Below are 12,125 nucleotides of genomic sequence, written 5' to 3' on the forward strand. Positions count from 1 at the left end.
AGATTTAAAGAACTTTCAGAAGTTTGAATTCTGAATATGAGCAGACTTTTCCTTTAATAACCTAAAGCTAACGAGGACCCCACCCGTTAAGGAATGACAGAAATCACAGCACTTCAGTCCGCTTTAGTCCTAAAGCTGCGGCTGACAAGCAGCAGAATTACAGTTAAAAAGACGTCTTTTCTTCTTCACTTTGAAACTTTTCTAATTTCCTGCCATCCTCTGCCTCCCCATGCCTCTGATCTTTTTGTGGACTCAGAGCTAATTGATCGCTGCAGCTCTCCTTATTATTCATGTACAATTACAGATGTGATAATGTGCTTAAATCCTTCTAAATGACCGTTCATGCCTCTCAGTTGCTTTGAAGTCTCATCCAAGTCCAAAAAATCTGCAGAAAAAAGGGAAAACACAAAGGCCAATCAGAGGAGCAATCTGCATAAACCAATCAGAGGAGAAGGGGGAAGACGAGGGGCGCTGCGTCCTCTGCCTCCGCCCTTTATTTTTATGGAATATCAACTAAAGTCCATTAATTTTTTAAGCTGTATTTAATACATTTTGTTCTGAAAGTTTGGAGCTGTGAGTGCCGGGTGTTCCAGCTGACTGCATGAATATTAATGATGGTGTTACGATGATTAAAGAGGCTTCGAGTCAAATCCAACACAATCCGCCTGTGATCCGGCCCGCCGTCGCCACACTGCCACCACGCCGCACATGAATTTAGATATGGACATTAAGCCAAGCAGAGACACCCCCCCCACAGTCCGCACTCCACATACATGTATATGAGGAGAGCAGCGAGTGTTCAGTAACTATGATGCACAACATAAATGGCACAGCTTCATGCCTCCGCTTCCTTCTCTTCATCAGATCAGCCAATGAGAAGAGAAGTAGACCAGGCAGCCATTTTCAGCTGCATATGAGCATTTAAAGCAATCCGTTTAAGGGTCGTGGTCTGATTCCAGCTTCTATGACACGGTGCTGATGGAGACGTCCCATTTAAAGCTCAGCGATAGCGATCTGGCTGCAGGTTGGCCATCATAACTAAAGGTGTGAGAAAAAGGATTCTTCATGGCAGTGGCGGATCTAGACCAAATGTACCCGGGGGCCAGGAGGGGGCCAGAGTGTTTTCATGGGGGCCCAGAAAAGCATGAAATAAAAAACAGGGCAAGGGATTCAAATATATTAAGAGAGCTGCATGAAGGGAAATTTCTATCCAATTAGGTTTAATTAAAATTCTATTTCTCATGAGGTCAATATATGTTTCTAATTAAGGTATTTTACATATTTTTGCCTGAATTTAAGTTAAAATTACCGTTTTCTATTAAATCTGAACTAGAACTCAAGAAAAACTGATAAATTCACCTGTTAAAATTAGAGCAATTTGTTTTTATTATTTAGCAGATGAAAACCGGGATCCTATCTCAATCCCACTGAAGCTATCACCTTATTTTTTTTAAATAATTGGTAAAACAGAACTTGTAAAAGAAAAAAATGAAATAGATTCAAAGAACCTATCAGTAACCATATCTATTCCAGCGCATCATCATTAGAATTTCTTTGAGTATTCTGTCTTCAGTTCAGGGGCCATAACAGGACATGATCTACAGGGGCATTGGCCCCCGTCTAGAACCGCCCATGCTTCATCGTGGTCCCTTCAAAAGCTATATTGGACATGAGGACGTCAGTTTTGGAGAGAGGTGGTGGGACAGGCAGGGAGGTCCTTTGGTCCAAGGCTCATGATGGCCGCAGCTCCAGTTGGACTGATGACCATGGAGGCGGAGCCTGGAAACGTAGGAACGTTCTTACAGCAGCTAACTGACTGTCCATGTCAGGAGCAGCTCGTTCACTGCAGCTTCCCTTTCTAATTAGACGAGCCCTGACCTGCAGTATGCTGGCAGCAGAGTTAAGGTCGGGCCCCATGGCGCCACTCGGCACAATTACAACATTTTAGCATTCGCACGCTATGGCCTTAATTATCCGCATTGCACATCCTGGAAAATGTTCAATCTCAGGCAGTTCTGTGTCTGAAAAAACGGTGAACCAGCGTCAATTCCTCCTGGGGATGGTTCAAATATAAACATGCAAACAGGGCTGGAAGTTGCTTCTGGATGGCAAGTTCTCCATTGAGTTTTTTTATTTTCCAGCCAGAAGAAACAGATTCTTCCAGAAGAAACTTTGAAGGTCAAATTTACTGGAAGGTTTTGTTTCTTTTGATGAATATTTTTCCCCCAATCAGGCCCAGATCCAGTACTAACCCGTAGGTGGGGTTAAATATTTATAAACCAGGGAGGTTTGGGGGCAGGAATAACAGAAGAAATGAAAGGAATAGAAAACCAGCTGGTGGAATCTGAGTTTTCCAACCATTTAAAGGCTATTAGTAAATTATCACTTCTGTATTAAGAATGTAATCCCCTGATGGGTTTTCTCTGCTGGGTTTTTGTGTCACTGTGTGTATTCTCATACAGAGTTCTCCTCGTGTAGCCTGGTGGATATAGTAAGTTGACTTTTCAATAGAACTATCAGAGTTCTTCAAAATATGATGTACTACCAGAATCACAAATGGCCAAGCTCCATCTGATATCAGAGATCTGATTGTTCCTTATGTTCCTAACAGAGCACTTCGCTCTCAATCTGCAGGTTTACTAGTGGTTCCTAGAATTTCTAAAAGTAGAATGGGAGGCAGATCTTTTAGTTATCAGACTCCTCTCCTGTGGAATCAACTACCAGTTTTAGTCAGTGAGGCAGACACCCGGTCTACTTTTAAGGCTAGGCTTAAAACTTTCCTTTTTGATAAAGCTTATAGTTAGAGTGGCTCAGGTTATCCTGAGCTATCTCTATAGTTATGCTGCTATAGGCTTAGACTGCTGGAGGACATAGGGACCCCTTTTTCATCATTCTGCTTCATTCTATCTCTCTGCAGTATCTGTTAGTTCAATCTCTAACGTTCTGCTCTCTCTGCTTTTTCTCATAGTAGCTTCATCGGGTCTGTTCCTGTTTGCCTGGAGAGAAATATCAGCTGTGCTGCTGCCATCAACACCTTTGTTTCTAGATGTTGGAGATCAGCCTGATTTCCAGTGTAGTTCTGTTTCTCTGACTGTGACTAACTGGATGTGCTCTCTTCATCCTCTGACATGGGAGCTGGCTCGGTGCTCGTCTGCCTGGCTGTGTGTTTCCTGGACGGGGCCGCCTGTGGAGCTGGTTGACAGTTGCCTTTTGTATCTATGCTTCTTTTTCTATGTCTGCTTCTGTCTCCTTGAACTCCAGTCGGCCTCAGCAGATGGCAGCTCACACTGAGCCTGGTTCTGCTGGAGGTTCCTGTTAAAAGGGAGTTTTTCTCTCCACTGTCGCTACAAGCATGCTTAGTGGGAGGGATTGCTGAAGAGTCAGTTAGTCAGCTGGTTTTTCTTAGATAGAAAACTTTGAATCAATCTGACTGCAGTGCATTGAGATGACATGATGTTTAATTGGTGCTATAGAAATAAACTGAATTGAATTGATAGATTTACATCTCAAACAAGAAGAAAACTAAATTTTCCTAAAAACTAACCTAAACAAATGAAGCTGAAGGAGGAAATGAATGATGACAACAAAAGAAAAAAGGCTAAAAATCCTCTTTTAGTTGATAAAAACCTTTCAGGAGGAAAAACAGACTGAAGTTTTTCTGTGCTTGTATTTTCAAATGTTAAATTAACGAGGGGGGAGAAGATGGTGGAACCCACTGGTCTTCAGCTCAAGGTCACATCATGGAGCTGAAACTTTTCTACTTCTTCAGTGAAGTTCTCAGATCCTGCAGTGACATGAAAACCTGAGTCCATCCTTTAGAATCAGTTTATTATTATCATCTAGTCCAACTTTGATCTTATCTAAATAAACATTATTTTGGTTACATAATAAGGTCACCATAAAACGTTTGAAGATTAATAAATATTAGCTATTAAAACAAACCCAAGTTAAATAACATCTATTACTATAAAAATCTAATGCTGTTGTTTATCGGGAAAAACTCTTTTCATGGAGATCAGGCCTGCATGTGGCCTCCATAAACACTAAGATCCCGTTTTTACTTCAGCTTTGAGAGCATCCCGGTTCCTGACGCTGTCGGGGGGGAAACTCTGCCGTGTTCAGAGTGGATGTTAAAGCTCAGCACTGCTCCAGAACAGGCCCATTCTCCGTTCCCGTTCAACGTGAAGGCTGAACCACAGACACCTCTGACACCTCTGCTGAGGACCGGACAGCAGCAGCAGTCCTTAAGGAAACCACAGAGCAGCTCTGAGCGGGACGGACCAGGGGTCAAGGTTCAACTTTGAGTTCTACAATGAATAGAAGTCAGGGAAACGCTCTGAAAAGGAGAGCGGGGGTGTTTGTATTTGTAGACCACCCACTTAGCAGATCAAAGACTGTTCGCACAATCGTCTCCTCCCTCTCCTCGTATTCACTCTCCTGCCTGCTTCGGTCAACACTTTAAATCCCCAACACTCTGTGTGTTGGTGTGTGTGGGGGGGGTGTAACCCTTGGATAAGTCAGAACTCATCAAAGGTCCGACACTTTTAAAGCCGACTTCAGATTATTAGACTTTATCGTGTCGGCTACTCTGACCGCCATCAGAACACTTAGGAGCAAGTCTTTCAAACCAACCGCATCCGCTACGAGTATCGGATCCCATAACGGGCCGCGTTCCTGGATACTGAAAATGTTATAGATGTATAGATATAGATATTACCCAGCCAGGATGGTTGAGGTTGGGTTCAGACGAAGCTTTTTAAGCCTGCAGAGCTCTGGGCCGGTCTACATCCGGTACCAGGAGCCGAACTGGAAGCCCAATTCATACCGGATTAAACCTCAGGCAGTGCTGCTGAATGCCTGAGGTAAAATCAAAGTTGGTGCTTGTTTTGTCATGGCACCGCGACTGTGATGCAGCAAAGACTTGTGGGTATTTAAATGAACACAACAGAAATATTGAGATACAGTCTATATTTTCACATCACTATATCTGATATAGAATTTTAACCTACTAATTTTACAAATAGATTAATCTGTTGATTATTATTTCAATTAATGGATTAATAATCAGATAGCCAAAGGGTCCTTAAAGATATTTTACTAAATTAAACCAGGTGAAACTAAAACTTTTTAGTCGATCTGAATAAAGCAGATGGACAGACTTAAATGCAAAATATAGATATATATATATTGTTAGTTTTCTTATAATTCCTGCTCTAAATGGGTCGCTCTGTCAGCAAAAGGCACGTTTTACAGTCTCTATACTACAGTTAAGGATTAATGGATCACTAAATTAGTTGGAGACTATTTCAATAATTAGATTAGATTAGATTAGATGAGCTTTATTGATCTCACAGCGGAGAAATTCACTGGTCACATGTTGGCATAGTAATTAAAGAAGGTGCAAACAAGGAGGAAAAAGGTGCATTAAGAATAAACAATATATATACAGTATATCAAGATAAATAATGGATGAATGCTGATAGTTTCAGCCCTAATCTAACGACATTTTAGAAATATTTGCTTTAAAAACTGAGCACATAAAACCCAGATTAGAATATTGATGTTTGGTGAAATGTTGAGACCTTTACTGAATGAAATCATTTATTGTTCACTATGATCCAAGCATCCTTCACCAGATTCTATCAATAAAAGGCGTCCATCTGCATCAGTGCACCAGCAGGTGTGTGCATTTCTAAAGGGAAACATTAAAAAAGCTGTGAAACAGAAACCTGGTTGTTTGAGAGGTGAAACAGTGTTTAAAGGCTGAAGTTAGCGCCCCCTAGTTCCTACCAAACACACAGCGAGCCCCTGGTTTACTCTCATCATCATATTTGGAAAAAAGCCTGGGCTTGGAGCCCTGAACTACCTGTGGCTGCAGTTAGAGCAGAACCAGCACGATAGAAAGGAGCACAGCGCCCCTTAATGGACAGACTATGATATTACCGCTCCACTGAAAAGGTGCTGGCCTTTACCTTTGTACATGTCCACCAGGGAGTCCCTGAGCTCCTTCTTGGAGGTCCATGGTGAAGGACTGGAGACTTTTTGATCCTCCAAACTCTTTTCTCTGGAAACAGAAAACACGCATCAGACGGGCTGTCCTTCACAGCTGGAACCTGTGAATCAAAGTTAAACTCCACGTCACATTTCAGCCCCGCAGGAAATAATCCGAGCGGCCCTTCAGAGCACCTGACTGAAGCTGAGATGGTCCGCCGCGGCCTCCTCTCTCCTGTTCAGCACAGAGTGAGTGATCCAGAGACAGAAAGCGGTTTGGGACAAACAGGTCAGACCAGTTCAGCTTCCAGTTAGACTGGTCACACTGGGGAGCCGTGCATGTAATCGGCGGCTCCTTACTGGCTGCTGACCCTGGACTAAAATCAATCCGTCCAGTTTTTCCAAAGGTTTCAGCATTCAGCTGGTCTCTGCGACCCGTTCAGAAGATCTGGATCTGATTTTATTGCTGTTATGACCGATCACTGATATTTACTGATATCAGTTTCCTGCCCTGAAAGGCTGCCCAGCCACATGAAACTGCTTCTGCCAGTTTCATGTGACAGCCAGTCACATGACCCCCCCCCTTTTGAAACTACAACAGTCTCTACATGGAAATAAACATCAGCTTTAAATATCGGACCAAAACCAAGACGCTTTTTGTTTTCTCCATCATCCAAAGCCAGCCAGGCAGCGGTTTAAAGGGTTTCTACTGATGGGTAAAAAGAAGGCAGACCTGCCCCTCCCCAACATATTGCTTCTTACTACTGGGCAGCCACTTTACCTTTGCTCGCATGAAAGAGGAACTCGGAAATATCGCTGGTTCAAAACCTGAAGAGCAATATGACAGAAACTGGGAGAGCGCCCCCTCAGGTCAGGTTGATTAGGCCGATTCATTTTCCAGGCGTTTAAGGCTACAAAGCCAAATGTCTTTCTGCACCAGAGAAACTCCTGCAGGATCTGTTCAGGGTTCCTGCTCTTATTCTTTTGTTTCAACCAGTTTGTGATATTTTTCTTCCTAGACCGGCTGAAAGGCGCCGTCTCGTTTCCACCCTCCTCTCCTAAGCAGTCATTGCTGACAGCAGCTCCACAGTCCGTTCCTGAACGTTTAGAAAGCATCACCGATATTTTGACCTTTCTGACGTCATATGTCAGTGAGTTCTATCCGTGGAGCGGCTGATGTTCAGTTAATTCATCATGCGGTCCTAGTTGGAAGGCCATTCAGGCAGCAGCAGTGAGGATGCAACCTGTAACGGTGCTGCTCTGTCTGATGAAGCAGCCATTTTAGAAGCTGCTTCGTTCACATTATGATTTACTTAAAATGAATATAAGTATTATTTAGAAATTCCCTGAACAAGGTTGTTAATAATTGCTGTGCGGCGCCGTTGGCTGTTGGGCAAATTTAAGGGATGTGCCTGAATTGATTACTGCAAAAATGATCGAGAAAAAAAAAGTACAAATTTCTTAAGTGTATTTACCTCAATTTGAGCAGATAAGATGATTTACCAATGGAATGAGTATTTTCAACTCTTAAAACAAGATTAGATAATATGCACTGGAAATAAGACAATGAAATGATTTTTTCAATAGTTTTTAATTCAAATGTAAACTGTCTTGTTCCATTGGCAACGGGTCTCACTTACCTCCTCAATTAAAAAAAAAAGGATTAAATTTCAAAGGAAAAAAATGATTTCCAATTTTTTTGCAGAGATGAAGGTAACGGTAGTTCTGGTTCTTAAAGGTGTTCAAATTTCTTTCTCCTCTCTAAACGCCACCAACCGGCTGCTTTGTTGGGGAGAAGATGACCTAAATATTCTCGGTGTTCATACCCATCAGAGGTGGTTTCTGTAATCAGAACCGAGCTGCTCACAGAACCACAGAACGGATCAGATCGCTTTCAGCTTCTTACTCCAGCTGCTGCTGCAGATCGCAGATCTTCCTCCTGGCCTTCTGCAGAGCCACCTGGACATCCACAGATCTGCTCCTGTGACCCACAGACGCCATTACACCCAACAGAGGTCTACATGGCAACCGCCCCCAAACATCCCAGAATACCACTTCCAGGTCACCCAGAGAAGCTGTGAGGGAGGGGGCTGAGTGCCGGCAGGAGGTTAAATATTAACGAGCCAATCTGACACTGAGGCAGAGCTGCTGCTGCTCACGGGTTCATTTCCTGTCCTGCTGCTGGCAGCATTCAGACCAAGCTCAGCCTTAGGTTCTGGTCTAACCTAAAACTGGGTCCACCGCACCCCCATGGGTCCTAATGTGCTGGTTTCTATGGTTACAGGTCAGACTAAAGCAGTTTTCTATCAAAACCAGCAGAGCTTCCGCAGCGTCTCGGATCAGAATGTCCAGTATTCGCAGGACCGTGTGTTCTAGGTTAGGTTCTAGAAACCGTAGGAACTAAGACAGCGCAGTATGTGCAGAAATATGCAAACCAGACGAGCAGCACAGCTGAACTTTACAGATGACAATGACAGCTGATGGAGCAGAGGCCTTTATTGAAGCTTCAACAGAGGAGATCTTCATCACAGGTTCTGCTTCTCCACATCCTGAAGCAGTTTGTCCAGCAGCGTGGCATCCACGCCGTGTTTCATCACAAACCGGCCGTTCAGGTGGAACACCGGGATGTCCCACTTGTACTTGTCCCACCACTGCCTGTTTTCTGGAAGACTGATGTCCACCTGCTGCAGGACGAACTGGAGAGAGACAGACGCCATGTCAGCACAAACCCAGAGAGGAGCTACAGAGGGTGGCGCTGAGTGACGGTGTCAGGTTTGTTAGGGTGGAGGATGCTACGCTACGCCCACCATGAAACCAGAAGGACCAGATGCATGCAGCCCGTTTACAGGCATTAACCCCGAGTCCTCGTAGATAATCACCGGGTTGCCCTGGTTACCACACACACAGGGATGGAGCTACAACCATGGCGGCCATGTTGGATTTAAAGGGAACATATTAAGAAAATATATAGCTTATTAATAATTTCAAATAGTTTATTTTGGTCTGCAGTCCAAGTCTCTGAATGTCTGGAAATGTCATAATCTTCGGTCTGTTCAGTTATTTTCCATTACGTCACCCATTCGCTATGAAACTGTTAAACTTCCTGTTTACATTCCAACAAATCCGCCATGTTTTTTCTCTCGAGGTGTTTCTGTAGTCCAAGCTGAAGGATGTCCAAGCAACAGCTGGATAAACCTCAACGTTCGCTTATAGTTCGGCCGTCACGCTGTCCCCCAGCATCAGAACCTCCCTTCAGTCCCTGGTTACATTTCCTGTTCATGGAAACGTACGAACGTCAGCGGGGAAAGACTTCTTGGTTCATGCTAAGCCTCCAGGGCTCTGGCTTCAGCAGCCTCAGCTGACCCTCTGCAGAACCAATGGACTCAGCAAAGCGGTGAACCAGCTGGCTGCAGTTCTGAAAGCTTTTAGTTCCCTGAGGAGTTGTTCCCGTGCTACCGTTAGCTAGCTCATTAACTATGTAGGGGTGTGATCAAGTCCTCTCACGCAGACCCTCTGCTAGGTCACTGGGTTGTAGGGATAAAACGGTTTATGAAAACCGTCCGAACCGTTCGGTTCGACTGTCTCAGTTCGGTTCGCGTGTGTTTCGTTCGGTTCATGCGCGCCTCCTTTTTCTCATAGGCGAAGTGTGTACACTCCAGAGCAGAAGGTGGCGGTACTGCGACCAAAGCCAACCACCAGTAGTAAACAATAGGAAGAAGAAGCGAAGCAGCGTAGCCGGGTGTAGCAGAAAAAAATCAGTTGTTGTGGAGAATTGTGTGGGTATGGCGAGTGGGAAAGAACAGGAGTTGGAAGACGCGCCAGCAGCACTTTATAGGTCTGCTGTATGGGACCACTTTGCATTTAGAGTGACCTACGATGACGGCGGAAAGAAAGTTGTGGATAAAACAGTGTGCAAGCATTGTGCAACACGTTTTGTTTATGCTAACAGCAACACGACCAACATGTTAGGCTAACAATCAACATATACCGAACCAAACCGAAAACCGTGACCACGAAACCGTGAACCGAACCGAACCGTGGATTTTGTGAACCGTTCCACCCCTACTGGGTTGGTTCGCTCTGTAGATTCCAGCTAAATGCATCAGATATACGGCCGACACATCACAACCGTAAAACACCTTACAAATTAGATTTGAAGGAAGAAGAAGCTGAAAGGGCACTGAAGTGTCTAAATCATGCTTATGCTTCTGAGTTCATTCAGCGAGTGACTGGAGCCGTAGGAAGGAAAGCAGAGGCAGTTTTGGTGCCGAGGTTCTGACTATCCCAACGATCCGCCCTACCCGCACGCACAGACTGATAGCACGTCTCGGGTAGCAGATGGATTATATGGACACACTACGGTAGGATTTCTGACACCAATATATGCGTTTTGGGTCGAGGGAGTTGGCAACGCTACCTGTTGTGCCTGTTCTTCGCTGATGTCCACAGTGTTGGAGTCCATCTGCTATAAGGAGTCTGACCTGGACATCGTACTGCGTTGCGAGTTGTGGAGAGCACGGACCTCCTAAGGATAATCTGACTGCCTGTTGTGGAAACGGGGGAATCAGGGTAACAAATAGACCATTTCTCTGGAAGTTAATTTCCTTCAGAAAACCCTGTGCTGCATAGATGTGTTCATCCAGATGGCTGCTGCTTACATTATAAGAAAGTGTGTTATTAAAAGCCTCTAATAGGGCTAAAGTCTGAGAACTAAGCTTCTACCGAGGGACATTTGTTTTGAAGTTAGGGGCATAGTTGATGACTTTCTACCTGCACACGTATCTTTAGCCGTCTCTGCTCTGCCTGCTTAGCGTGTTTTCATTTCCCGTCATTAAAGCTGATTGTTTCCTCTGAGCCGCTGTCAGAGACTGTTTGCCGGTTAGTAGAGCTCAGCTTACAGGCGGAGAAATTAAAAACACTCTGAGCAGCTTCAGGCTGTAGCCGTCTGTCCGATGACAGTTGATGTTCACCGGGGTAGAGAGGATAGTCAGAACCCTGGCTCCAAAACTACCTCTTCTCTCCTTTCTACGGTTCGAGTCACGCAGTGGATGGGCTCCAAACCAGAAGCAATGTGTTTAGACGCTTCAGTGTCCTTTCAGCTTCGTCTGCCATCAAACCAATTTCCTAAGTGTTTTACAGTTGTGAGATATCACTGGTATATCCAATGTGTACAACTGCTAGCTGAAGCATCAACCAATCCCACGGTGTCACAGCTTGGAGTATTTCAATTCCAGCCCAAAGTCCCTAATGTAAAAGTCCAGGTCAAGTGTCAGGTCTTAAAGTGCAGTCATGTGACTGGAGTCCCTCCTTTGGATCAGAGGTTCAGGGTTCCAATGAAAGCAGCTGTTGGTCCTTCATTTGGATGCAGATGCTGCATTCAGGGACCGGTCGGACCCCTATCTTTTGCTGCGACAAAGGCAAGGGTCACATTCAGTTGTTTCAAAATGCTCTAGCCGAGGCCGTCTCTAGTTGATGATGTATGGCTGATTTTGCGTCGTCTAGCTGAATTTGTCTCTAGTCAATTAAAGCACTTTTAATTGTCCATGTACTGAATTGTACAATACAAATAAAATTGCCTTGGCTTCTAATTGATGCTTTATCTAGTTGTAGCTGAATTCGTCTGTAGTTAATGTAGCTGATATTGTCTCTAGTTGATGTGATCTATATATCTGTTTGAAGCGTATGAACAGTTCTGTCATCATACTGGTGTTTGGTGAGAACTGGCAGATAGAATACAGATCAGACAAACGAAGGTGAAGAACCTCAGAAAGCAGGTAGAAGTTATGAAGGAGGGGTCAGCCTCACCCTGTGTTTGAAAGGTTGCAGCAGTTCTTTAGCTTCATCACACAGAGGACAAGGATCCTACAGAGAGACAAGTCAGCTCACATTTAGTTCTGCACACAGTCGTCTCTGAACAAAACTAGAACCTCCACCCAAGGTAACACCAGAGTTCAAATTAGGGGTGCACCAACTTTCTGATCTCAGCTTTATTCTGCTTTCACTCATTTTAGCGGATTTCTATGAATAGCAGCGTCCTACATTGGTTGTTGCTATCCCACACTTTAGAACAGCGTCTAAACTGGCCCTGCACTGGAAAACCCATCTAGAAATAAGTTAAAATTTCCTAAATGAAT

General features: G+C 44.3%; 1 protein-coding gene across 8 annotated transcripts in view; it reads right to left on the bottom strand.

The window, feature by feature from the left end:
• mipol1 (mirror-image polydactyly 1) overlaps nt 1–12,125 on the bottom strand; it is an 83,606-nt gene that overhangs the window by 65,129 nt on the left and 6,352 nt on the right. The window contains exons 1-3 of one of the 8 annotated variants that reach the window (XM_015374876.1): nt 11,797–11,849; nt 5,973–6,064; nt 347–385 (exon numbers count right to left, since the gene is read on the bottom strand). In XM_015374876.1, the coding sequence (XP_015230362.1) occupies nt 347–385; nt 5,973–6,064; nt 11,797–11,834 (169 nt within the window). In that variant the 5' untranslated portion in view covers nt 11,835–11,849. Of the gene's footprint in view, nt 1–346; nt 386–5,972; nt 6,065–6,186; nt 6,244–7,897; nt 8,029–11,796; nt 11,850–12,125 lie in introns of those variants that run through there. The other 7 variants (XM_015374874.1, XM_015374879.1, XM_015374878.1 and 4 more) reach the window with 7 other exon arrangements.

Source organism: Cyprinodon variegatus, unplaced genomic scaffold (genome assembly GCF_000732505.1).
Source record: "Cyprinodon variegatus isolate N-32 unplaced genomic scaffold, C_variegatus-1.0 Scaffold110, whole genome shotgun sequence".
NCBI lineage: Eukaryota > Metazoa > Chordata > Actinopteri > Cyprinodontiformes > Cyprinodontidae > Cyprinodon > Cyprinodon variegatus.